The sequence below is a fragment of the Penicillium samsonianum genome (genome assembly GCF_028829775.1).
Source record: "Penicillium samsonianum strain IBT 33392 chromosome Unknown utg000003l_segment0_segment0, whole genome shotgun sequence".
NCBI lineage: Eukaryota > Fungi > Ascomycota > Eurotiomycetes > Eurotiales > Aspergillaceae > Penicillium > Penicillium samsonianum.
The window spans coordinates 2,430,708-2,457,875 of record NW_026643261.1 but is presented as its reverse complement, the minus strand read 5'-3'; the positions used below and the strand labels follow the sequence as shown (position 1 = coordinate 2,457,875).

At 48.0% G+C, this 27,168-nt stretch overlaps 7 protein-coding genes across 7 annotated transcripts; 2 read left to right on the top strand and 5 right to left on the bottom strand.

The window, feature by feature from the left end:
* Positions 1 to 224: 224 nt before the first annotated feature.
* N7471_004523 (alcohol dehydrogenase family protein) lies at positions 225 to 1,549 on the bottom strand (the record flags this gene model as incomplete). The annotated part of the gene is made up of 5 exons (XM_057277242.1): positions 225 to 449; positions 499 to 963; positions 1,020 to 1,116; positions 1,188 to 1,334; positions 1,401 to 1,549. The coding sequence occupies 5 exons, from the start codon at positions 1,547 to 1,549 to the stop codon at positions 225 to 227; spliced, it is 1,083 nt and encodes a 360-aa protein (XP_057136852.1).
* A 794-nt stretch (positions 1,550 to 2,343) lies between these two features.
* Positions 2,344 to 2,762, bottom strand: N7471_004522 (putative Yippee zinc-binding protein Moh1; the record flags this gene model as incomplete). The annotated part of the gene is made up of 2 exons (XM_057277241.1): positions 2,344 to 2,577; positions 2,664 to 2,762. The coding sequence occupies 2 exons, from the start codon at positions 2,760 to 2,762 to the stop codon at positions 2,344 to 2,346; spliced, it is 333 nt and encodes a 110-aa protein (XP_057136851.1).
* An 820-nt stretch (positions 2,763 to 3,582) lies between these two features.
* ura7 (small subunit rRNA maturation protein UTP4) lies at positions 3,583 to 6,480 on the bottom strand (the record flags this gene model as incomplete). Its single annotated transcript, XM_057277240.1, has 2 exons — positions 3,583 to 5,360; positions 5,427 to 6,480. 2 exons carry the CDS (start codon positions 6,478 to 6,480, stop codon positions 3,583 to 3,585), a joined length of 2,832 nt encoding a protein of 943 aa, XP_057136850.1.
* Positions 6,481 to 11,875: 5,395 nt separating this feature from the next.
* N7471_004520 (uncharacterized protein) lies at positions 11,876 to 12,129 on the top strand (the record flags this gene model as incomplete). The annotated part of the gene is made up of 2 exons (XM_057277239.1): positions 11,876 to 12,051; positions 12,081 to 12,129. 2 exons carry the CDS (start codon positions 11,876 to 11,878, stop codon positions 12,127 to 12,129), a joined length of 225 nt encoding a protein of 74 aa, XP_057136849.1.
* Positions 12,130 to 16,700: 4,571 nt separating this feature from the next.
* N7471_004519 (uncharacterized protein) lies at positions 16,701 to 18,072 on the top strand (the record flags this gene model as incomplete). Its single annotated transcript, XM_057277238.1, has 2 exons — positions 16,701 to 16,913; positions 16,975 to 18,072. 2 exons carry the CDS (start codon positions 16,701 to 16,703, stop codon positions 18,070 to 18,072), a joined length of 1,311 nt encoding a protein of 436 aa, XP_057136848.1.
* A 2,432-nt stretch (positions 18,073 to 20,504) lies between these two features.
* On the bottom strand, positions 20,505 to 21,417 carry N7471_004518 (uncharacterized protein). The gene is made up of 2 exons (XM_057277237.1): positions 21,026 to 21,417; positions 20,505 to 20,957 (listed from the first exon to the last, which is right to left on the bottom strand). The coding sequence occupies exons 1-2, from the start codon at positions 21,114 to 21,116 to the stop codon at positions 20,854 to 20,856; spliced, it is 195 nt and encodes a 64-aa protein (XP_057136847.1). The 5' UTR covers positions 21,117 to 21,417; the 3' UTR covers positions 20,505 to 20,853.
* Positions 21,418 to 22,420: 1,003 nt separating this feature from the next.
* On the bottom strand, positions 22,421 to 25,473 carry N7471_004517 (ATP-dependent helicase; the record flags this gene model as incomplete). The annotated part of the gene is made up of 2 exons (XM_057277236.1): positions 22,421 to 25,045; positions 25,105 to 25,473. 2 exons carry the CDS (start codon positions 25,471 to 25,473, stop codon positions 22,421 to 22,423), a joined length of 2,994 nt encoding a protein of 997 aa, XP_057136846.1.
* Between the last annotated feature and the right edge of the window lie 1,695 nt (positions 25,474 to 27,168).

Here is a 27,168-nt window from a genome sequence, read left to right as displayed (position 1 = left end):
GAAGAAGAAAGGGAAGAAGGTGAGGAGGAGAGATGGGAGATGTGAGAGTTGAAGTTCAAGTGGTGAGGTTGAGTGTTTTGCTTTAAGCGGAGAACCCGAGTATGAAAATCTGCCTCTCTTTTTTTTTGGACCTCATCCTCTTTTCCTTAGATATATATTTTTTTCATGATTCTACTCTTCTATTGCTTTTTCTATTTAATACTACCTGTTTATAAATATGTTTTCTACTGATCAGCCTGGAATATCACTTTCTGCACCTTGTGCGCGTTGAATAGATCATATGCCTCCACTGCCTGCGAGAGCGGCATTATCTTCTCAGTCATGAACCCAAGCTTGTGTTGGTTCCTCTTGAGCACCTCCAGAGCCTGAGGAGCAACAGACCGAACAGGGCATCGCCCCATCTGGACAGTGAGGTTCTTGGAATAGGCATCATTGCCGTCCCAAGGAATCTGAGTACCTCATTAGCAACAATAATAAAACCAATACAGATCTACTTACCTCTCCATTGTGGACACCAACACTGCTAATAGTTCCCCAAGGCCGCAGAAGTTCGAAGCCAGTGCGCAAGGCAGGACTCAACCCGACAACTTCGATGACAGCATCAGCACCACGTCCATTTGTCAGCTCCTGAACACGCTTGTCTAGATCAGCCCGGTCCAGCTGGAAGTTCCATGGCTCAGCACCGAGCGACTTAGCAAGCTCCAGTCTCGACGGGACCGAGTCAACCGCCAGGATATGCTTGGGCTTGTACTCCAGGGCATTGATGAGCGCACAGAGACCGACAGGTCCACATCCAATCAGGACTACTGTCTGTTCAGCAATTTGCTCAGGAGTCGAGTTCTTGAATGCATTGTTGGCTGCGAACCAGCCTGTGGGGAAGATGTCTCCCATGAGCACCAGATACTTCTCGTCAACGCCCTCGGGGGCCTTCATGACGGAACCCTCAGCATTCGGGATTCGGGCCTGTGTAGTCTTAATATCAGCATATAGAGCAAAAGTATAATATGCTTAGAACCCACATATTCAGCCTGTCCACCGTCCAAGCTGTCACATCCAAAAAGGCCGTTCTTATCACAGCGAGAAGACCACCCTTGCTTACAGTAGAAGCATTCGCCGCTATCATGATGTCAGCGCAACGTTCGTACAATTGCACCACAAAACGAGCATATAGTGAGCATGCAACTTACCAGGAAGTAGTAAATGCAGTGACAACCCGGTCACCCTTCTGGAGAGTCTTTACGGCGCTGCCCATCTCAACAATCTCGCCCACGAACTCGTGGCCCATGATAAATCCTGTTCCTGCAGGCTCCACGCCACGGAACATGTGCAACTCACTATAGAATATTACGAAAATTAGCACGGATGGCCTTTTCGCAGAAAAAGTATAGAATCAATCTCACCTTCCACAAAGCGCAGTATATCCCACCTTGACTACAATATCCTCCGGGTTCTGCACCTTGGGAATAGGCCTCTGCTCGACAGCGACCTTATAGGGGCCGTGAAACACGACCGCCTGCATCATACCAGAATCCGAGGGAGCGGGAGTCATTCTGGCGATGGTCAATTTTCAATCTTTTTATAGAGAAATCCGGCAGTTGAAGTATGACAGCAGAGACCTACTTTGGGGGTTTGGTGGGGGAATCCGGAGTCAGCTACTGCAACGACAGTGGATATTTCAAGCCAAATTTCTTCAATATCGAACGACCAGATTGCAGACGGATCCGAATTGATTTAAAAAGAAATATATTGACTAATTTCTCCAGTCTCGGGCTTCTGTGCGAATACCTGGTGGGGCTGGTACACTACAGTGGTTGGGCTCCACTGAAAGCGCCGAAAATAGGATATAGATGGAGACGGCTGCTTTTGTAGTACGAAGATTTAGTTCTATATGATGTATGTGTTTGTGGGTATAGACAGAATAACTCCAAGGAGATTTGAGCTACTACTCCGAGCAGGCTATAAACTCTTATAAATGGTGGACGTTACGTGGAAGAGATATAAACCGTCAAACTGTATTCCAAGGACGCCTCAGGAAGGCTGACATGACACGTAAGTCCTGCTCTGCACATGTGTAGCTAGTTCCAGTTCCATCGGGCCCAAAGAAACCGAACAAAGAAAAGCAAATACTCCTTGTGACGCCTTTCGCAAACACCAAAGCTGAGCAAGAGAAAGCGGAAAAAGCAAGAATCAGTCTTGAAAAACACAAAAATACAAGAAATGCTCAGATAATGCAATCCCACTGTTATCATAAAACCGAGAACCGGCCTGTCAGGTGCACAAATCGAAGATCAAGATCAACACACATGAGGGCCATCGCATGAGTGGAAGGAAGTCTCCCTCCCACTAACAAACGACACAGAATAGCTCCTCCTCGAGGATGAACTTGCCCTCCTTGTATTTCTCACTGCTCTCGTATGCCTTGTCGTACTTCCATCCTACCGTTTCCTTGCACTGTCTGCAGGCGATGTCGCGTACGATATGTCGACCTGTTGTCATGCTGCGTTCTACAGCTTCGCCTTGCGTGACGTTGACGACTTTATTGAAGAGGTATGCTTTCCCGTGTTGGCCTCGGAAGTTCTAGGGAGTGGAAAGTCATGGGTCAGCAACAGGTTATTCAGAGCAGGAAGTATGTAGGAAGAATAGGAGTTGAGGGATTTTCATACCCGACTCATGATATCATTAAAGTCTGCCAGATGAGTCTTGCATCCCTTACACCCAAAGATCTTGTTGGCAGTCAAGTAGACATTGTATGAGAGACCCATGGTGGCTGTAGTTATGCGGTTATTGCCGGACAGGCGTAGGATGCGTTTCTGCGGGGGTCTGAGATGGAAGTCGAGGTCCTGAGAGGTGAGTTCGAAGCAGCAGAGAGCTGACACTTGAATCTAGAGGGGATATGTGGTCCGATTATTGAAAAGGGGCAATGTGTTTGCCTGCTTTCTTCGATTTGGAGTAGTTGGCCCCGCCCTGGCTTCGACTTGGGAGGACCTATGCTGTAGTCCTGCTGTTGACCTCCTAAATGGATTTGAGACTTTATGTTCAGGTAAACGTAGGGTTTTTCGATTTATGATAAAGTTTCCCTGGCCCTTGCAGAGGGTCTATGGAAGGAGGAGGATGTGTCGGACTTCAGCCCTGGAGCTGACGTGTAGACGATAAGCCGATAAGCGGATCGGAAGGAGATTCGGGATTCACGGAGACAGCAGGGCAGCGGGTTAAAGGCTTTTTAGGAAGATCAGCTCAGGGTGTACAGAGGTTTCAAGAGTCAAGTGAGAGTTGAGCATGAGCTCGGAGGCTTAATTACTCTGCCTAAGGCCCCGCACCGGTTCTGGATTGTTGAACTCAAATCCCGAGTTTCCTTGTCACGTTATACTTCGGAGACGTTTAGATCCCACTACAGGTGATGGATATACGAGAATGCACTAGTTATAGGCAAAGTTGTTTTTGGGGTAATCATCAATTCAGAATCCCTGTACATAAGGCGCCGGAAACATGCGCTCCTCCAAGTATGCTCAAATGACCAAATTACATGTCTGAATCAGCTGCATTCTATTTTTTTTACAGAAAGTCCTTTCACATCTCTCTGCTTCACTCGTAGTCCTTCACGTAACGACCAGGCAGTTCAACGTCCCACATAGGTCGCTCCACCACTGCGACTTCCAGCATCCCAGTCGGGGTCTGGTCGTCGGAACCGTCATCCGACAAGGTGTTGAGAGGCACAATGCCGAGGATATCACGGTATTTATAGGTGTGCCACCACCGACGTGTAGGCTGAGCTGAGGCACCATTAGCCTCTACCAGCTGCTTTTTCGAAGTATCGCCAGTGTGCTTCTGTGATCCCTTCTGTGGGATTTCAGTTTCGACCGCAGTTCCATCTCCACGTCGTAGACGGGCGAGGGTTGTCTCATTGGTGGCTGCAAAGGTCTCGTCATACTCGTAGGCCTCGTCATCTTCGCCTGGGACACGGGGACGTTCCTTGTCCAGCGAGATCCATTCTCCCTGTGATTCATCGCTACCGACGATCTTGCGGACCTTGGTGCCAAAGTGGACATCCATCTGTGACTGGGGGATTCGATCACCGGCACCGGTGTTGTGTTTCCTGCGCTCGTCTTCGTCGTCGTCGAGGGCTTCGCGCTTGCGCTTCGATGCCTTGGCAAGCTGACCCGCGGTCTTGCCCTCTTCGGCCCCAGCTTCAGCCTCCTCGGGGGAGGGGAAGTCTTGGAGCAGATCAAACATCCACAGCCACGATGCTCCGTAGAGCCAGAGGCGCTCGCGGCCCTCAAAGAGATCCCACATGCAGCCCATGGCTCGGTCCTTAACGCCTCGGAACTCTGCGGGGAGGTATGCCTTAGGATTGCGTCTGGACCAGTCGGACAACTTGCCATCCCGAGCATCAAATTCGATGAGCTGATGCTCACTTGTGAGGACCATCAGACGATCTTCGCTAGACTGATGCGTGCCATTGGCAACGAGATTTTGTGTGGGGGCGGACTTGGGACGGAAGGACAACAAAGTGATGCCGGACTTCATACGAGGGATTGGTGATTCGGTGGCAGCGGTAGTCCAGCGCTCGCCTTCAATCACGACGTCCTCGTCCTCATCATCAGAGGAATCATCGTCGGACTCCGAGGCTCCGCTACGTTTGACCGCGCCGTTTGCGGGTCCTGTCGCTGTGCCTAGCACCCAGGTGTCGACACAACCAGAGATATCACCACTCGCCAGAACCTTGCTGTCATCTGAAAACACCACAGATCGTATCGTTCTCTCGTAGTCACCCAATGTGCCGTGGGATGCCTTTTCGTGTCGTACATGACGTGTGGCTCTCTTGAGCTTTGCAAACTGTGGCACCACCTGAGGCTTCTCATTAGATACTGAGGTTGGCTGGATTCTGGCCATGTAGATGTCGCTGTTGGGGCGAACAATTGAAAGCCATCGGCCGTCGGGGGAAATGGTGACAAGGCGAGCACCTTCATCGGAAAGAACCTTGGGTACGTCGATCTTCTGGATGCGGAGAGCACCCTTCTCATCGCCCTTTCTCCGGCGGAGAGAAAACAGCTTGACCTCAGCAATAGTTGCAACAGCGAGCGTCTTGCCATCTGAGGACAACATCGCCGATGAGATGTTTTCCTCGCCCTGGATCAGAACCTTACCAACGAGTCTATGCCGTTGGCCATCGATGTTCTCATGCAAAGACGCAGGGCCACGAGACACACGCCACAAGCTCACTTCCCGGTCCCAGAAACTCATAACCAAACGAGACGAGGGTGCGGAGGTAAGCTGGGGAATCTGCGGGAGGCTCGAAAGCTTGCGGTGGTGCTCCTTTCCGAATTCACGAAGGGGAAGAACGATCGGTGTAGCATCAGGACCTTTGAACAAAACAAGTTAGCATTGCTAGAACACCTCAAATCCATAGTGGGCCAAGGTTAACGTACCTCCAGACACAGCGATACTAATATCCTTTGTCTCATAGACAGCAAATGTCTTGACGTCGTGGGTGTGGTAGCGACGATGCATAATCTCAGCCCAGCGACCCTTCTTGTCGCCCTTCTCGCCCTCCTTCTTGCGGTAGACGACCGTCCTCTGGTCGGCACCGCCACTGACAACAGTATCTCCATTGGCACTCACTGCGATATCAAGAGTATCGGCAAGATGGCCCTGTATCCGTTGAACGAGAGAGTAGTTCTTTGCATCCCAGAACCGAATTTCACCAGCTGAGTCACCGGAAACGATCGTGCCATCCGGCAGACATTTCACCGACCAAACCAACAATTCCTTTGGGCCACCCGTGGGACCTTTGCCGAGAGAGATTGTTCGCAGCATCTGACCAGTGCGAATGTCAAAGAGACGAATAGAACTATCGGCATAACCTGCGACAATGGTATGGCGGTTCTGGAAGGTAACGCTAAGGACGCGCGCTCTTTTCGTTGAGGGACGCATCAGGCGCAAAAATTTGAGCTCGTTATCGGCAGTAGACAAGATGACAATTGACCCATCCGCACATCCTGCGGCGAGGTGCTGACCGGTGTACTCGCCCTCGGTGGGAGGAAGCACTTTTCCGTCTTTGCCCTTGGTCGCCTGCCAGCGGGGCTGCGCAGCAAGACACCAAATCTCTCCATAGTTTCCACTAGAGTGGCGCAGCGGGCGGCCATTCTCAAGATCCCATTCGGTGACGGCCGTGGAGTATCCAATGCTAAACAGACGCAGCTTTCCGGGTAATTTGGTGCCGTCGGGCCCATCCTCCTGGGGATCCAGAGTCCATGCAAGACCTTCAATGCTTCTATCCTTGCCTCCACGCATCACAGTCTCCTGGAACCAGGCGCCGCGCATCGGGTTCCATATTTCAATATCACCGTTAGCACGACCGATCGCGAGTCGGAGAGTTGGTACGCCGCGTCCAGCTAGATCTGCTGACGGGGGATGCGAGAATGCAAGTGCATTGATCGCCTGTGGATTATAAGAAACGAAACGGCAACGGTGGATATCCATGATTGGCGATGTGGACTTCGAAGCCAGAGAGCTCGTTTCGGATGGTTTTGAACGGTGTGCAAATCAGAGATGGGGGTGCTGAAGATCAATTCAGAAATAATTCAGCTCGGGCTGTAAAACCAGCCTTTAGACAGTCATCTCTTGAACACAAATAGGTGATTATAGCGTGGTGCCAAAGCTTTCCTTGCGACTGTTGCGCTGCCGCTTTTTTTTTCTGTAGATAATTTTTAGCGGCCGGAATATCTTGGCTAGTCGGGTATGTTTCCCCGAGATCACGTGTGGAGCATCGAACATGGTGGTGCCTTATGAATCAGGCGACAATATGGATGCATGAACGTTCATGAGAAGAGCAAATAATAACGACGATATATCTGTAGCTAAAAGTTATTCCGTCAATTGGATGTCCTTTTGAGGTACTTTTATTTCCAATATTGAAATGCAAAGGTCTCCCGAGGTCGATTAGTACCTAGATACATGTCAGGGCCTAGATTCCATTGGAGTATACACTTGTACAAGGACAGGATTGACACAAGTGTGGTCGAGTAAATTCAAAAAGTACATAGTCAACAGCCACTATATGTCCAATGCCTTGCTTGTCCAACAAAAAGAAGTTGTTGTAACATTGTATTTGTGCAACACCACGAACGTTGTGGGATACCTTCAAATTCCCTATTGCAACTCCTCATCATAGAAAGAGACGAGCGAAACGCAAATCGACCAACCGACAAGAAGCGGTCAACAACTCTACCATCCATCCACATATTGATCAGGAAGCGGTTAACGTTCAGCAACCTGGCTTGGTCATGTTGCAGTCTGGATCGGGGGTGTGCAGCAGCAGCACCATTGGATACCCGAGCAAGTTTCGTCAGTGTAAACTAAACACTCGGGCTGTAGCCCAGTTTTAAATTTCAGTGGCGTGGCATGAACTGCATTGTGCTCTTCGAGGCCATTGTATATGGAGATTAACATGCCAGATGTAAGGGAGCCAGCGGGAAATCTGCCCCAAAAATGCAGGCTCAGCTGAGTATGTCAGCGCGAGTAGACAGATTGCGCCACGAGCAACGCAGTCTGCAACCAATAGTAACATGCAATCGCGAATGGGTGCGACAAGTCCCTATCAGGATCTCCTTCAACAGAGGGCAGAGACGGTCCATCGACGGGCTGCCACGTCAGAAGCAGCCATCATTTAGCTTGTCATAGTCCGTTGTGGCTGATTGGCAAGAAACCTGTTATGCTTACTTATGTATCGGACTCCTGAGATACTTGCAGATAAACCCTCTGATAGGCCGTGATGATACTTGGCTCTGCAGCGGGCAACCCACATCTAATCGCCATGACAACATATTACTGGATGAGCATGAACAAGCTAAAAGACAGGGGAGGCTGAGATATCGTCATTGGAGGATCTCGAATCAAAGTGCGGATAAGGCGACCTCGGACAGACCGGTATATGACATCTGCTGCGGGGGGCCTGATAGAGCAGTCCAAATCAGCCGTCAGTCTTGGGCAATCTCGATTCTTGGGCAATTTCAAGTGTGTGCTGTATTTCCACGCCGTCATGAAACAGTCAGTTCCAAGGGGAAATAGCTTTAATTGTGCGGGTTGCATAGCGGGATTCCACTTGGTTACAGGCAACTGCTGCGGGGGTGGCTATTTGGAGACCCCCCTGTCAGCATGGGCTCGGACCCAACTCGGGCGCATGGGATCGATAGTTCGCTTGGGTTTGCTGATATCAGGGAATATACACTTGTCCTGTCATTTTATTGATTCGAACGATTACGTTCATGTTGTTTTTCCGTGCAAAGTACTCCGTAGCCTTTCGTCTGTTCATCCTCCAGGCTTGCGGTTGGCTTGGAGGGGATTGTTGCAACCCTAGCTCATCGAACTCAATTGGATTGTTCCTCGTATGCTTGTGCTTGATTATCTCTATTTTCATAAGAGGCTGATGCAACTAGCTCCACATATGCGTATTGGATCGAGCTGAGATGGGCCGCGATCTTTGAGGACATCCCGTCCACGGTGGAACTCTTCGGCAGACCCGATAGTCCGTCGTATGGCGTACATTGTGGTCTTGTGGAATCGCGTGCTGTTGTGTCGGAGATGGCGAGGTCATAGACAGGGCTTAATGAACTTACCTATATTATAGTTCACGATTAGCTCCAATTTGGCTTTCATCGCACCTTCCCCATTGGACCCGACTTGGTAAGATTGAGGGTACCTAGGTATCTAGGCCAGTGTTTAGATTTGCCTCAAGTTACAAAGATACCGGATCGGCAATATAAACACAATGACAATCCGAAGTGATGAACACGAGAGTTTGCTGGGATTCGCGCCAAGATGGGAAGCAAATTGTCTCGTTAAGCGGAGGGTGACCGAGCGGCCAACCCCATGTGCCTGTTCCAGGCCCACTGGAGAAGGAAAATCAACTATTCCCTCGTTTGGACAAATATTATTGACACAGAGAGAGACATGCAGTCGACTGGAAACTTTGGACTCAGTTTGCACATGTTTCTGCAAACTTCGGAAGATTGCACTTTAAAGCGAACGCGCAATACAGAAAGCGAGAAGTGTGGGACGCGAGCCTGGAAATGACGGCATAGACTAAAGTATGCCGAGTACCACTAAGGTACTAAAAGACATATGGCGCACAAGTGTAATTCGTATTCTTGTGCCTGCAGGAAGTTTTGTTTAATGAGCGTTCTTTAGGGTTGAGTAGAAAGTTCGCATCAGGTTAGTTATGTATCATGAAAAGTACTCCGTACAAGGCAACAAATAATGTACAAATCAATTTATCCTCTTTCGGACAGGCTTAGAGGTACTCCGTACATTTGTATGTTGTACAGTAACCGGTACATTGAAATTGTAAAGCTTCAAAGTGGGCCTTTTTTCTTTCCTTACACTACGGGTATTCTCCACTCTGTTTTATGCCCTAAGCCCCGTCAGGTTTAGCGACGTAACAGCCTTGCAGCTCCGATTACCTTTGCTGTCTGAAATGGAGAAGTCTTGCCAAAAAAAATATGTGATAGAGTAGGTCAATTGATGCAATTGATGCAATTGGGGATAATTCAATGTCATCCTATAGTCCTTGGCTATGAAGATGGCCAGATTATGAGAGACAGTGGGGATTTCAAATTGAATTGAAAGAAAGCTAAAGAAAAGGGGCGGGGAATAGGGGAGTGAAAAAAACAGATTAACCATGGTTTGAGCCTCCGCTGCCCCAGTCAAGCTGTGTATGTTGAACCATTCCTAAATGGGCCATATTGTCCCGAATCGCGTTAATAATTAGCATCGTCCTTATTCGCGGTGGAGCTTCACAAGGATTCTGTAGGATGCCAGGCTGAAGAATTGATTCATGAGAGCCTTGAAAAATGGCAGTAAGCATGTTTTGAAGAAGTGAAAATACTACAGGAATACGCGAAAATCTATGTATCCTACGGAGATACTTTCGGAAATTAGGTGTACGTAAATCCGAGGCACTGCTTTATACTAGCTGCAGGGCTTGCGAGCATTTCATATGAACTTCATGCACCTTGTCAACTACCCTGAAAATTTCTCCAACTTAAGGATCAAGAAGAAGAAAAAAAACCTGTGTAGTGGAGCTGTTTCCACTAAACACAGAAAAACCTTTATGACATTTATATAACTCCCCGCAGAGGGGCCACGAAACATCAATTTTTCACCGGTCAAGAACGCAGTTTTTTTGCCCGATCGCACAGAAATAAATATGGGTTTCGCTGCGACATACAACCCCGAAGAGTCTCATACGGGAATCAATGTATTTAGATATCTAGACAGTAATTCAGCTCCAATGCTAAGATAGCTAAGGGATATCTAAACAGTATTAAGGTTCTAAGTCTATCTAGAGAATATAGCGAGAGATGATTATGCATAGCCACTACTCTATACGTTAGAAACCTCTCCGAGAACAGAGCCACAAATTTCAACCTCTTTGTGCGTACGGTATCCGCGCTATCCGTCAACAGCCACAACTCCGCCACCTGTGTTTTTTCACATCGAGACGGACAGAGGAGCGGAAACTGTTAAACATGGCGGGGCGGAAGAAACCGTGAGCTTGTACATATGTACAACGTACATTAGAACCATGTTGCAATAGACACTGGACAGTGAACAGGAAAGAAAAAGCGTGGAGATTCGATCTTTTCCAATAGTACCATGGTTGATATATCCCGGCACGGCCCTGGGATAACCGTTGTTGAATGTGGAGTTTTGGTTACGTCCACAGGTACGGTGTACTCGGAATTTGGGATGATTCCATGGTTCAGCAGGCGTGTGATGTCGGAGGGCATTACCTAGGTAATTTGGAGTGGAATGGATCCATCTGCGAGGCGAGAAAAAAAAAAGATCGGATCCCACACTTACGTTTTTATCGGGTTCTTTGCTAGGTTTTTCTCTGGGCTGTATTATACTAAGGTGTTTTGTATAGACTACTGCAAGTCTCGGGAACTGGTCTCTAAATACTCTGTATGGAGTATGGAATGTATCGATATGGGATATCAAGTATGAATCAGATAGTGCTTGTATTGTGTGTATAGAACGCACATAGTATCCACTTGGAATGACTACCCGACATATCAGTTGCCAGTGATAATATTTGATGCAGAACATGCAGCTGGTACATGATTTGATGAGATATCTAATATCCAGTCCACACCGCTCTCCAGCAAACGAGTAATGTCTGGGAAAGAGCATTGATCTACATTGGAAGCAGAAATCCGAGTGGATGGCTTGAGGTCTCCTTGGACTAGTTAATGAACTCCCTGTGAAGTATGGAATACAATATGTATAGTGGAAGGATCTTCCCCTTACAGAACAAAAGATCCACATCGCAAGCTGCAAGTGAAATAAGCAACGTGGAGGGAAATCCAAGGGTTATATTACTGTCTCTTGATTTGCAGAGTCATGAGCAAGGGAAATCACATCTATAGACGGTGCCCTGTCAGGGCGAGATCTTGCAGCAACCGGGGAAACGAACCGATGGCAGGTTATTTAAGTTTTTGCTCATTTATAGACAAGTGGACACCTCCTTGGAGACTTGACTTGCATTGCTGGGTGTTTGCCAGTGAGGCTTTACTTACCAAACACCTAACAAACAAGGATCAAGTACCCCTTGAATTTACTCAAGCGCGTCTAACAAGCAATTCTCTATCTAGAGCACCATGTTGAGCAAAATGATTGTGATTAAAATAAACAAGAGGTTCAAACTCATACCCAAAAATAGATAAAATTGCTACTTTCCGCCACGGGAAGCTAAAGAGTCTGGGGCCAATAGGCGTCCCAGACCAAGTCCAGACTCAAATTATGCCCATCGCCATATGCGCGCGCTTTAAACTTGCTGTCATCCTCTAGAGTGCTTCATGCTGTCGGTACTTGAAACATGGGGCGAGACACGAATCAGGAGACAAATATGGCTAGACTGGCATGCAGATTTTCAAGGCTCTTCTTCCCCTTTTCAGGAGGCACAGTACCGCGCCGGCTGGGCGCATCGGAAGTACATCGGCCATCTACTAGTTTCCAAGCCATCTGGGCAAGCTCTGTGGACACATGTACGGGGTACGGTAACTAACTAACTAGCTAACTAGTTATGAGACTGTGCGCTGCAGTGGGATGTACCCCATTGCGACCACGTAATTGCTGCATGGGCCTGGTCTGTCCACGGAGCCCCTTTTCTCTTGGACCGCTTTACAAATCTAGCGCTTAGCCTAATTGTTTCTTTCAGTTTGCCTTCCTAGGAGGAGTTGGGTGACTTTACGGAGTATGGAGTATCAGGTCTGTGTCCAAGTAGGTGGTATGACAGAAACCCAATAGTTGTCCTTTGATATTATTACCATTTGCCGGGTAGTACAGGTCATCCCCGCCATTTGGGGGCGAACTACTTACGGAGTGAGTAGCCAACAGTAGTAGTTATACAAATTAAGTACATAGTGCTATCCACTGACATGGACAATGTATGCAAATTAACTGGAATCCCGGAGTACCGAAGTGCATAAGCAGGCATTTGCCTAAAATGAGAGTCTTTGGATAGGGGGTGTCTAAATTTGATTGACGCAATATACGCAGACTCATCCAAGGCAAAGCCCTCCACAGGTGTGAGGGCTAGACGTGTTCCTATTATGCAGCTGACATATTATTAAGAATGAAGAGGTGCCCTGTACAATTATCTGGAGTACGCATTATTGCAATCAAAGCCTTGGCGATTAATTTAACTGCTGGTATGGTACGGAGACAATTACAGTCCCTGGCATGCTATGAGATGTAAGTTTTTAAGAAACAAAATTTGTAGACCAAGTGTGTTTGTGATCTGCTTCTGCATATTAGGCGTGTCTATCACTCAGTTTTCTTATTTGAGAGTCCCTTGCTTTAATACGTTGTACAGTCCCGACAGCACCCTTTAATGGTCATCGCTTATCTCTTCCCCCTTTCTTTCCCTGCTAGTCTTGCACGAGGCGGGAATACTCCGTTGTCGATAGGGGGATCATTGCTTCGGCAACTGTCATCCCCGGTTTAAATGCAAAGGCGCCAACGAATGATTTAATCTGCATTCCTTGAACAAGTTGAGCAAGTGAAACGTACGGGTCCACTACTCCGTGCTAGATGCTAGATGTAGAGCCTTCTGCGCTGTCGTCTATCAAGCTGCACTACTCCGTACTCCGAAATAGTATCGACCGATCAATTGTATTCGTTTACTTCGATGTGTACGCATCCTGTGCATGTCATTGAGAAACGGCTGAGTCGCATGATGATCGATACTCCTGTGGATATGCGATCAATTGAGTGGCTGAGGTTAATCCCTGAGGGACCTTACAGAGCACACTCATTCAACCTGTGCATTATAAGGGGATGAGGCAAGGGGACACAGTGAAAATTTCCGAGTCGCAATTGTGTAGAGCAACAGGCATATGATTTGCAGAGATCGACCTGGAGAATTTACGGGTCCAGTAAAGAGTGGCATTCTCACGGCTAAACCAGTCAATCCTGACGAGTCCAGACGTCTACAAACCTTATCTCGGGTCGAGAAGCTGGGGACGAATCAAGTGCATTTCCAGTGGTGTCACAGGCGGCAGATGTCGTAGGGATGAGTTGTAAAGTGATACTCTGTACGGAGTACGGAGTACAAAAAACTAACTTACACACGCGTTGATCCAAACGGGAAATATGGATTAATTAAAGTCCAACGAGAAAGAGAAGAATTAGGAAACGTGGAGGCCCAAATTACCGAGAACCTGCTTTTGCGACCGGAAAACCGAACCTTGGAAAATATCCCCACATGGACTGAGATCCCTGCAAGACAAAGGAGGCTCGGGTTATCAATTTAGGATGGAAAGTCCAGCTGAGGTACGCGAATGGGGAAAGCACGCGAGATGAAGTCAACAGGGCAATCCCAGGGCTTCTGGACCAGTCAGCGCCCACAGGCCGCGGGAGACCCTGGAACGCGCGACCGTATCGGAGGCTTCGTACGGAGTAAGAGGGCCAGCCCATTGCAGCACTAGTAACCAAGGTGCTGGATGACGAGCCAACAATGGCTGAGGATTGGCCTTAATACTTGTCGATCAGGAGCTTTTTCGGGGCCGGAACTCGAGATTGTCCTTGGCCCCATTTATCGTTTTTTTTGTCTTTATTTGTCTTTTAGAATAGGAAAATGCAATAGAATTTGAGAGAATTCTAGATATACTGTACAAAAAACATTTAAGACGAAATGGTAGGGGAAAATGGGCTTTGAAAGGTTGAAATGTCTCGGTACGGAGATCTCTCGAAGAAACACCTTCAAATTACTAGTCTAGGAAAATGACTGGGTCGCGGCATACGGTTGAAAACGCAATGTTCGAGTTTCAAAGTTATAGCATATGCAACCTCATAGACACATCGAATTTCTGGAAATAGCCCTGGAGAAACATGAATACTCGAATAATTAAGTAATTTTGGTTCCTTTAGTCAACAACTTGAGTGCATATATGAATATCCTAATTTGGTATATCTGTTCCTGTGCCTGTACCTGTACCTGTTCCCACGTTTGAAATCTCCCGAACTTTGAAATAACAGTTTCAAGCAGGTTTGCAGGTTTCAACTCCTGTCTTATGTCCTTGCAGAGGAGAAGCCCTAGTTACCTATCAAAATTACCGATCTTCCCCTGGGATCTGTAAATTAAACTGTAAATTTACTGTACGCCGTACGCTAACCTTCAGCCTCCACTCTGTGTCTCGTGGATTACCATACAACCAGCTCCTCTCCGGGTGTATCGCCGTGGCTTCTCAGCTTCTTAACCTCTTCCTTTTCCTTCTTTCTCTTCCCACACCCGCCTGGAGAGAGAAAGTCAAAAACCTCCTCCTTGTACCTCTCTCCTTCTCTTCTTCATACCCTTTTCTCTTCCTCTTTTTCCCTCTCCTCCCCCCTGCCAATCTTGCGGAGACCCCAGAGTCTGGTCTACTGGCTGAGTTACGGTTCGACGACATTCCAGTCGACGCAATCTCATTCAGCCCGCTGCACTAGCACTCAAGTCGAGTCGATTTTACCATCGCACTTGACCTTCCAAATCGACGTTTGTTAGCTCAAACGGCGATCCTTCGTCCTTGTCCGCCCGGTGCCTCCCTGATCCTCGGACCTTTGACGATTTGGACCCTCCTGTTCCAGCTCCTGCCGGTTAGACGAGCGACAGCGTAGGAAACCCATTCAGTTGACTTTTTGTTGATACGAATTCGTTTTCGGTATCAGATTGAGAATTGAGCTTCGAAACTTGGGTAAGAAATTCCTTTTTTTTTTTGGTGCTTTGAGGTGTGCATGGTGTCAAGGTCGGAACGGCCCGATGGATAGACGAGCAACGGATACTCGAATTTTCTCGACATGAGCCAAGAGATTCAATAAATTTCAACACGAAAAAAAATTCCCTTTCCAGAGTGCATGAAAAATTGGCCCACCAGGCATAATTATGGTGTGGCCTCAGACCATGTCCAAGCATACAGCAGCCCCAACCTCATATACCTCCGATTTTGCATCATTTCCCACCCGAGACAACACACTCCGAGAGTCCGATATGGGGAGTAACGGTTTATTGAATGATAAAGGTTGTCGTCCATGCAGACGGGAGATTATATTCTCAAATACAATTGTGGAATGCACATCTTTCTGTTCAACCAGCTCTTGTGACTGCTTCTATATCTCCCGGGGTGGGAATATTTAAGGGGTTGATGAAAATCCCATACTGTTACCGAACATGCCGGATGTTGGAGCGACGATCAGGCTGCGGCACCACATACCTCAATGCACTTAATCGTTGATTGGCGTCAATCGTTGATTGCCATTGTTCTTTGGAGCGTTGACTGCTGCGAATGGATTACTAAATGAATATATGACTGACATTGTTGCCTATTCTAGAACTTGTTCATCTGAATCTTTGATATAAACCCACTTGTCTCCCCCGACGTGGATCTCATCTTTGAATCACCAGCACTTCTTCCCTCTAAGAAACTCTTTCAGTCTCTTCACTGAGCCTCGTTCATTCAACTCGTTAATTCGTCAAGTGTGAGTTCTAACCATTCCGTTACCAAGACATCCCCCTGATGATTGTGACCCCCTTCATAGGGTTATTCTCCTGCACTCCACATTCCGCAGCACTAGCCTAGGGGTGAAGACGTTGACTCGTACTTCATCTCTTTGTTGGTATCCAACAGAATCCCGATTCACCGGATCATTCCTGCCTAGATGCCAGTCTTGCCGTCACGGTAAGGGTTGCATTGTGCCCTCTGCCCGAAGGCTCTTTTCTGGGTTAGTATTTCTCCGAAGGAGTGATGACCCTTTCCATCTCCTGGGTGGATATCAACATACATCTCTACATTCTACCTTGTGCTTTTCCCTTCTCACACTCTTGCTTTCCCGTCACCTAGACGTTACAATCTTTTAATCATTTCTTGTTACACCGGCCTCCGCTAATATTAATTTCCTTCAGCCTTACCTTCGAAGACTTCCTCCTCGGACCTCCCGGCCACCTTTTCCCAGCATTCGAACTATTGTTTCCTGATCCACTCATTAATCGTTACAACTTTTCCGTCATTCATTCCAATACACTAATACCACGACTGTCACTCTCTTAATTCCGTCGTTGCCTGATAGAACCCGTTCTTCAGGCTTCCTTTCATTGAAACTCGGCAAAACAAAGCTCATACATCAACTTGTGCTTCACTTCGGTCGATCCAAGTACTTCCGCAATCATGGATTACCATCGCAACTACCGTCCTTGCCCCACCTTCTTCGTGGAAGAAGAGTACGGCATGGAAAGTCGGATTCGGCAAGAGCGGCAGGCGAAGCAGGAGCATGACAAGCAGATGGCTCGTGAGCGTCAGTATGTTATGGCAGATGAGCTGTCTAATCTTACAAGTGAGCAGCTTCGGGACGATGTCCTGAGTCACATGTTGGAAATGGATGTAAGTATCCATCGTTTGTTCCCCTTGAAGGTTATACGTTTCTAACCTAATCATGGCATAGAACCAAACCCTGCCCGACGTCGAGTCCATTGACATCCAAACCGAGATCCAGTGGTTCATGCGCCCGTACCTTCTTGACTTTTTGATCGAGGCCCACACCGCGTTCCAGCTTCTGCCATCCACCTTGTTCTTGGCGATCAATCTTTTGGACCGATACTGCTCCAAGCGTGTGGTCTACAAGCGTCATTACCAGTTGGTTGGCTGTGCAGCTCTACTCATCGCGGCCAAGTACAATGACAAGAAGGATCGTGTTCCCACTATCAAGGAGTTAAAGTCGATGTGCTGCTCTCTTTACGACGACGATATGTTCACCCAGATGGAATGGCATGTCCTCCAAACTCTTGGCTGGTCCATTGGACACCCGACTGTGGATGCTTTCTTGCAGCACGCCGTTTTGGATGATGCTTACGACCCCGAGGTGGAACACATGGCTCTGTACATCCTGGAGATTGCCTTGTTCCACCGGGACTTTGTCGCCAAGCTATCATCTGAGCTTGCTCGTGCCGCTCTTGCATTGTCGCGCTGCATTCTTAACCGACCGCAGCCCCGTCACACACATTGGTCATCGCAGTATGACTCGATGACTCTTGTGGCCTTGTCTCAACAGTTGCACCAGCCCTCCACCGTGGTCGCCCGCAAGTACGCTTCAGCTCACTACTCTCGTGTCTCGAAGGTCATGGAACACTTCCTCAACCGCCAGGCTTCGTTGGCAACCTACGCCCGTTGCACCCCTCCGGTCGAGACTCCTATCGAGTCCAAGCCGTACAATGGGGAGATTGGCCTTGCCACCCCTCAGAAGTCTCAGCAGTTGACAGCTATTCCTCATGGCTACCTCACTCCTCCCATAACGCCGGATAACGAGGCACTTGTGCATGCCCATGCACAAATGGCGAATCACGATATGGCCCGTGGAATGCCCACTGTCCACCATGGCTGTTCCCCTTCCCCCGCACCATCTGCTGAGATGCAATACATGAACAGCGAAGCATACCAGCAACAGCAGGAGGCTATGTACATGGCTCAGCAAGCAGCTCTCCAGCAGTTCCCTATGGCACCTACCCACATGGGAATGAGCCAGACCTATCAGGGTGGGATGTAAAAGAAACGACGGAACGAACAGCAATCCAAATGATATTTGGTCATTGCACATATTTCCAGCACTTCATTTCATTTCTCTCATCTTCATAGAATGACTCCAAGGAGCATCTGATTCCGCATTGATTCACCTCGATATCCCATCTTAATACTCAATGCGCCACACCAGCTGTCCACCTGTGCCATATCCCCCGAACTCGACTACATCCACTTTCGTCCTTTACGCTTTGCATTCGGCTCTGGTTTTACGGAACCAGAGTCGAGACCAGCCCTTCACTTCCTGTTCCAAAAATTGCATACCCATTTGCTCCCCATACCCATTAGTTTTGGGTCATCAGTTGCACTTGATTTAACCATCTAGCATTGCGAGCGCGAGCCATGTTGATTTATTTGTTTCTCAAGAATACATTTTGCTGTTTTCCACTCCCCTCGTCATATTAACTTCTCTTCTACCTGTCAAGGAATACCACGCACCCTTGACACCTTGTATTTCTGCGCGCTAACTGGCGCTGCGTTTTTGATATCCCCATTCCCCCTACCCTCCACGATCCTTAGCAGCTTGGCTGTCTTCCCAATCGCGCCCCCAACCCCTACCCCTTCGCCCTCAAAAATTCCCCCCCAAACCCGTTTTTCATGTGCCTCGTTCCTCACGTTCGCTCTTCTGTGCAACGTGCATGAACCCTCTTCCTGTCTGATGACACCCACTTGTCTCAAATGCCAGGAGAGCAGGCTCAGAGGTCACAAAAAAAAGCAAAAAAAGTGTGAAAACCTGGAAAAAATTATGTCTTCTGGGGAGGAAAGGCCACCGAGTCCATATTTGGTTGGACTCAAAAGGTGCCCTTTTCTTTCCCTCTGCTCTCCTCTTCCTTTGTATCTAGCCTTTGACACATGCCCTGGACGCCTGTCCGTCATCCATTACCGGAGACGGGAGGCCAGGTGCCTTTTTCTTTTATCTCTTGTGTGGATTTGAGAATGGGGTTGTCGGTTTGCCGCTTGGCCCTGAATTATATCCCATTTTCAGTGAACTTTTGGATGCTGTAGAATTGTAGTCTTTCTTTGCTCTTGTAGAGTACTGGGCTCGACGTATCTTTGTTGCAATTCTCTGTGAGCTACTGCATGGTAGCCATAGTTCTATCTAAACAATAACCAATCAGCGGAAACAACATGTCGCTCTCTCTATGCTGCTCTTCTCTGAATTTGCACTTCGATGTTCATTCCCTTGCTCTGGATATATTGCTACTGTTAGTCCCCCTTTTTGTTGCCATAATCTCCACCAATACACTGCGCCGATCACAAATCTCAAGTCTCTCAAGAAGTATATCCTGCCACTCGACTCGACATATTCCAGAACACCCTGGTTCTAATATTGTCTCTACAACAGGCTCAAAGCCCAAGGTAGTCGGTGAATAAAGCTAACAGACCTCTGGTTCAAACACCTCCCCCTTTGCCACTCAGACAAAGTCTCATATATATTTTACCGTGGTCGAGGCTTGTTTGAGTTTCTCTCTTATATGGACCAACTTTGGCCGAATGACAACTAATACTACATATATCAAAGGCTATACTGTTCAATTACACATCACTACCCCGCTTAACCCTACATAGTAATTTTTACCAATTGCTGCAGCGGCCCATAAAGAGGGAAAGAAACCAGTTAGGATCGAGTGCTGTGTATGACACTTTCCATTCCAAGCTAGAGGCTTCTATGGCTGAATTGGAGGTATGTCATTGGAAAGGCGCCATATTCCTTCAGATTTGCTCATGGCAATAAGTTTTGAGATATATATTTGGCAATTCCCTGCTAGGAAAGGCACACAAGGCACACATACGTAAAAAATAAGATTGAACATAAATTAAATTATGAATTCATCCACAGTCATTCAACTACTTATACATATTCTTCGACACAAGGAAAAGAAGCACAAATCAAGCGACGATTAAATTAGATAATAAAACAATGATATTTCTCTTGAGAATACAATTTCGCTCATTCGCAATAAATCCAGATCCAGCAGATCCAATAATACCCACGCTATGCATCGCAACAAACAAAAGAAACAAAAAGGAGGGTGTCAACCCAATTAGACCCCCCAGCATGACCATGCAGCTAGCTGCTAGGTCACAATGCAGAGAGGCAAACACATATTCAACAGTAACCAGTAGCGTTGGAAGGGTAGAAGGTAGAAAGTATAAGGTAGAAGGGGGAAAGGAGAGGAGACAGGTATAACTAGGAGATCACAAAGAGTGAACCCTAGTGGGGAGTAGAGAGGAGAGAGGAGAGACAAGACGAAGAAGCAAACAGCAAAAACACCTCAAGAAGTCCAGAATAATGATACAAGGGGAAGAAGAGTGGGGACCCGAAAATCCGGGGAGACGCAGGGATTCAGGTTGGCGAGGCAATGGGAGTGCAAAAAGGAAAAACGGCACAGAAGCCCCCGAGAATCCGAGAAGTCAGACAATCCAGAGAATTTCAGAAAAGTAGAACGTCCCGATTTGGTCAGGGGGCAAAGAAGAAAGGGTCGAGCGGTGACGAGAGGCAGCGAAAAAGGGGGGTTTTGGCGTCCAATTATCTCCCCAAATCATCTTTGTCGATCATCGCCTCACTTTTCTTTTTTTTTTGGGGGCTTTTTTGGGCTTTTCTTTTGGTCTGGACCTCTTTTTCGCCTTTGTAACGCGCGCGTGTAAAAATGGTGGTATCCGCGTCTTTTTTGGCGAGCCACCTACGTATGCAGCAATTGAGGCAATGCATATGGGATGTAGGCGATTCGAGTTGTAAAAAGAACAACTACTTCCAGCGTTGTTTGTCCCAGTCAGACGGCCGCGTCTCATCGTAGATTCGGCCGCCCTTGTTATGAACGACTACCGGAGGTTTGCGGACGGGATTGGTTGCTGGGGTTTGCATTAGCTCGGACTGAATCTGAAGATCGGGGACAGGGATGTGATGGACTTGAACATACTCAGACTCCGGACTTCGGTGGCAACCACCTGATCGTTGCTGCTGCCTCTGCTGGCTAATGTGGAGTTGGAGTCGTTGACTTTGTGTGGCATGGTGAATGGTGGAAGAATAGTAGAAATGGGTTGTGGTTTGAGGATGGAAATAAAGGTGAATAAGAGGGAATTAGGGTATTAAAAGAGGTAGAGAATAAAGATGTAAAGAGATGAAGAGATATGTATAGAAAGCGTCGAGCGTGAGGCACACAGTGTTGAACTGCGAGCAGATTATAAGGACAATATAAATAGGATATAGACAAAAGATAAAGAGGAAGACAAAAATATAAAAGAAGACAATAGTGATGTTGTTGATAGGCTGTAGTTTGGTTGATAATGAAGTGATTGTTCGAGGGCGACGACTTCTTTTTGTATAGCAAGCCATTCCACATTGAGCTTCACCTTGATCTACACTCTGGGGAACACACGTCGAGCTTCTAACTAGTGCCAAAAGAGGTCAAGAGCTCTCGGAATGGATCAGCTCTTCCCCCCTGACGTATTTGGTGCCTGGTAATTACTGCCACGATTGAAGCATTGATTGGCTTAGAGGGTCGACCGAAAGTAGGGCAGCCAGTGAGGAAGGGAAGAAGTTACTAGGGCTTTGTCTCGGTGGACGGTAATATTACCAATAATGATGAGTCAGCCATTCCTCCTAGAATAGCGTACTATTTACAGAATTGGACTGGTCGTGTAACTAAAATATTATAATAACCAAAATAATAATATTCAATGAATGCGTTGGGGATTCCTCGCTTCCCTCTCACCGCTAGGATTACTTCTGCGCCAATGGCGGCTGTACAAAGTGCGTGTATATAGTAAACTACTAGAAATCGCCAGGCATGACCCAATAACCAGGGGCTATTCATTCCCTTTCACCGCAATTGGAACTCCACTGTGGTCCAGAATCTTAGGTCTCAATTATTATTCTATAATGACGCTCATTTTTTGGTCAATAGTTAGAAGCCTGCCTAATCTTATTAGGCTCCATCGGAAGATCTGCCCGTCCCGATTCATACAGGGTAATCCATCATCCATCCCATGGGGAAATAACAATTATGAAACTTAGGTACATATACATCTCCCTATAGTTAGAGCAATGCGTAAACAAGTCATAGTCTCGTTGGTAGTGCACGGATGTGCGTCATTCCATCCAGACCGAGATTCTGGCCCTGGAGTCAACCCTTTCCTGGTCAATCACTTTCCAAGCTAAGTATACCCTGGTGGGCTTCCCCAGCAACGGCTGAGCCAGCAATGAGGTTGCGAAGCGTGTGGATTGCCTGTCCCCTTCTGACTTGGTGGCGTGGACACAGAGAGCCCATCCCGTCAGGATTCTAGACCAGCCTCCCCCGAAATCGTAAACCGTGTCAGCTCTCCTGTCCACCGCCCTCTCGCTTCATACGGTCTTGCCACCCATTCATGCTCCGCCGAATTCCCAACGTCCGTCGCGGTGCTTGTTTAACCATTGACATCGTGGTGCTGTGGAACGTCGATACCGGCTGGAACCCGCGGGTGGAGCTCTCGGGTTTCACCTCGTCTGCCCCGGCTGTTCCGCCTGCGGATATATTCTTGCCGCTCTGTTCCTGCGTCATCGACATCCTCGCGGGTTTCAGGCCTGTTGATTTCGATGGGGCTGCCAACCACGTGTAGCCATTTGGGTTCGTAGGCTCCAGGGTCGGCCGTGTTGGAATGAGCGGCCGTGGCTGTACACGGTGGGAGGACAGAGTGGCTGGGACGATGCTTGCCCCTGAGCGTTGGTTTTGCGACGGTGCCCCTTCGTATCTGCGGGATGGTGGCGGCTGTGGATAGCTAGGCAGAACTGGTTCCCTCTTCTGGGAGGATCCTGGGCCTGCAAAAAAGTTGGATATGCTTGCTTGTGTGAGTCCGTCTTTACGGCTTACGCTGCTGAGCGGTTTCGGTTTGTTTGCCACAGCTGCATCTGCGTCTGTATCTGTCGGAGGATTTGAGGCTGACTCCGCAGAGGGTTCGGGGTTGGCCGCTATGTAATCCCGGGCAGACGTAAAACCCGATGAAACGGTTGTAGGAATTGTAAACCCTGTCGAGTTATTCATGGTATACCCAGTCGATGACATATAGGTGGTCGATTTTGGCCCCTGGTTCATGCCTGACCGCCGTCGCTTTGGATTGGGCTCGCCAGACGCGTCATGAGAGGTAGATGTGCTATCGAATTTGCTGCGGTCTTCCTCGCCCTCGGGTGTCCATCGATCGTCCAGCGTCGATGGAAGAAACTCGAGCCCCTTGTAGATGTCCTCTAAAGATGGCCGAGCGCGACGCAGAATATCGGAAATTGCATACACCACCTTCTCATGAAGAGACGGTCCCGTTGGCCGAAAGCGCGTTTTTATCAACTTGGGAGGAAGGAATGGCGTTAAAGTGGTTGCGCCATCTTCTCCTTCCCCTAACCGGGGTTGTCGAATAGGAACACTCAGGTATAACAGGGCCTGTGCTCTTGTCATTGCGACATACAGCAATCGTCTCTCTTCCTCTACCACCTCCGCACGCGAGTGAGGAATGCTCCCATTGTACACTGCGGGAACAAACACGACTGGCCACTCCAGGCCCTTGGCAGCGTGTATGGTTGAAATAGTGACTTTCTCCGGCGGTTGATCTCCCTCCTTGTTTTCTTCTTTCGTTGTGATCTCAGTAGCCAAGGCGACATTTGCCAGGAATCGAGTGAGAGCCTCCTCGCCAGAATGTGCCTCCTGTTGCTGCACACCTTCGATTTTAGGGAGATCCATTTCTTTATCAACCTCTTCCTCTTCAAACGCCGCGACTTCACTGGCTTGATGCATCAATTCCTTAACATTCGCCCAGCGGCTGTCTTCGTCAAGGGGATATGTTCTGATGAGATACTCCTGGAACGAGAGACGCTCGGCAATGAACTCAATTAGAACACGGGGAGCCGATGAATCCTCACACTCTTGCAACTTCTGTCTAGAGGCTTCAATCAACTTGACCAAAACGCAAAGTCCCTGCTCTGCGGCCTTTTGCAGTTTCTTCTCAGTCGAACGGCGCCCTTGGATGACATCCTTGATGAAGTCCCACAGTGAAATTTTGGCTTTCTCCGCACCACTAGTCAATTGCTTGATTGTCTCATCGCCAATCCTTCGTGGCGGAACATTCACAATATTCATCAACGCGTCCGAATGTCCTGTGTGGCTCACAACCCTCATATAGTTGAGAAGAATCTTGACTTCAGTTCGGTCAAAGAATTTTCGTCCTCCAACCATCTTGTATGGTATACCGGCTCTTCCAAAGGCCGTCTCGATTTGTGTAGACAGCGAAGCGGACCGAAGCAAAACAACAAAGTCAGACATGCGCAATAGACCGCCGGTCATCGCTGCACATCGCTTGATCTCAAGCACCATCCACTGCGCCTCTGCGTTGGGAGTTGGGAGCCTTCTCAGCACGGGCAAGGTTCCGAAAGAGTGCGTAGCCAGGAGTGCTTTTGCAGGCCGACTTGTATCCTGCTCAATGACTTCTTGGGCTGCATTCAAGATAGAACCCGCAGAGCGGTAATTGTCTTCCAAGAGTACAACCGTCGTGTTTGAATATCGCTGCTGCATCCGCTTGAGATTCTGGATCTCCGCAGAACGAAACCCGTAGATACTTTGATCTGGATCTCCGACGATGGTGATCCGTCGGTTTTTAGATGCAAAGAGGTTCATCAGTTCATATTGTATGATATTGGTGTCCTGGAATTCGTCCACCAAGACTGCCTGCACATTCGAGACACACTGTGGGTGGTCTCGGAGCAGATCTCCACATCGCAGCAGGAGGTCATCATAATCCAAGAGATTGGAGGCCGCCAGTGCTGATTCGTAGTCACGATAGATATCAACAAGCTCCAACTCTTCTGCTTTGGCTCTGTCAGCCAGGGCATCAGGACTGAGTCCATGTGCTTTATGTCGAGAAATTCGGCCTTGCGCCGCCTTGACTTCAATGCTAGACTTCAGTCGTTTAATGGTTCTCTGCGGTCACGATTAGAGAAAAGAAACAAACTAATATGACATAAAATTGCTAATCATACTCTGATAATTGCGCGGGTATCATCCGAATCCGCAATGCCAAACCCCTTCCGCAGGCCGATCAGGTATCCGTACTTGACCAAGTAGCGGCGACAGATAGAATGGAAAGTGCCGAGAATCAAGCGTGATTCGAGTTTTTCTCCGATGAGTTTTGCGAGCCGCTCCCGCATCTCACGGCTGGCTTTAATAGTGAATGTGCAGCAGATAACATCTTGCGGTTGGTATCCGTGGTGTGAGAGGAGGTACGCGACGCGTGCGGTCAATGTTTTTGTCTTGCCCGAGCCCGGTGGAGCGAGCACTTGCAGGATTGAACCGGATGAAGTGACAGCTTCTCGCTGGGCATGGTTCAACCCATCTAAGATCGGATCCATGACATGTGGGGTGTTTGATCAATGCTCGGGTGCTTGGGAGGAGGAGACGCGAGAAAACGCGACGTCATGTGACACTTCCGCTCTACATTGAGGTAGTCGACTGTTTGAAAGATTATTGGAATTAGAAGTTGCTACCTGTCTCTCATGGTGATATTTCGATAATTCAGATATGAGACGGCATTGGGGGGGATAATTGTGAGACGGCGAGCCCCGAAGACCCCCACAGAGTGGATGGTTGCGGGCAGAATAGAGGCAGGTTATGTCCAGCCTTGTGGCATATAGACTTCCTATATGCCTGTTTTTGACCTGCTTAGTTCCATGGTACCTGCTGATGATGTTTACGTAGACAAAAGCGTAGGTCACTGCTCTTAAATGTTGCAATTCGTGCTTTGTTTTCACTATCTATACCCCGGAAGAACGACCAACATGGACGAGTTTCTAGTAATCACTTCCAAACGATAAGCCTTATGCTAACCCAAAATCTTTATTGATAGATAATTAGCGCCATACTTTGACCAGCCCTTGGGTTCTGCAAGACTGACGGCCCCTCTGCCTAACTCCACCGTGGAATTACCGAGATTGGCAGGTGATATCTCGAATTCCACTCGATCCAAATAAACAGACTAATCGGAAGAGAGGGCTTTATACGGAGTACAATTGAGCCGACGCCATCTGGTAAAAAACCAGTTAAGGCAGGTCGTAACATACCAATAGCAGATTTATGGCAAGTAATGTGGCCTCCCTTACTCAAGGAGATACTTCATCGTTGCAGCGAGACTCATGAAGAGGATTTCGAACATTAGCATAATCTCGATTTCGGAAGGGAAAAAGCCAATCATTTCTATGTCGATAAATCAAATCCCCCGGCACACAAATGCGTCCAAGTGCCATCAAGCACGGCAGGGGATATGCAAATCCATCAAAATGATTGACACGTAGGATGATAGAACTTCACCAATACATTTTCACGCCCGGGTTTTACCTAGAAGCAATATTCCAAACCAAGTTAAGGTGATGTGTGGTCATTGGATTTGGATGAACGAAGTATCCGGAGTCCGGAGTTGGGATTTCGTACTTTTGTACGAAAAAGCAACTAAATCAAAACCCGTACTTGGAATGTGCGCCCCGTGCCTCGGAGGTGTCATTACATGACTCGCCCACAAAGTCTCTTCCCGTCTTCTGTTGGTGATGTTTTTGAGGTTTCTTTTTCAATCTTCACCGGTAGTGGGCCCGATGTCTCCCGCCGTGCCGGATTCCGACCTGCCTATCTGATACAAGCGCTCAAGCAAGGCGGGACAGGGTCTATGACTGCAAGGACGCACGGTCCATTATTGTGTGGCGAAGTTCGAGAGTGCGCGGCCGTGGTGCTTGATAGGTTTGTACTCCGTATCTCCCCTTTGAAGAGACTTGCCAGAAGGCCCCGTGATGAAGAGAGGATCTCGGGATGAATGCCATTAGAGGACTTGGCCATTAGACCACAAAAGGCAGGTCTGATATAGTATACTTCATTTCCATTTCCGTTTTAGTGTTCACTCCTCGCTGGCTTTTTTTTTATCAATTGAGCTTAATTCTTATTGGGTTGCCTAGGCCCTGGACGGTGTCTATATTCTATATCCATCTTATGCACGACATGGCATCTTAGATGTAACCTTATATGTATTTATCGATCAAGTCAACCGAAAGACCTGCCTGTAA

What these genes read in the sequence shown, in the direction of transcription:
- N7471_004518 (XM_057277237.1), bottom strand. Translation starts at nt 21,116, where the DNA reads ATGCCACACAAAGTCAACGACTCCAACTCCACATTAGCCAGCAGAGGC. An exon ending in CACCGAAGTCCGGAGTCTGA is followed by an intron (nt 20,958 to 21,025) that starts GTATGTTCAAGT and finishes TGCAAACCCCAG; the next exon opens with CAACCAATCCCGTCCGCAAA.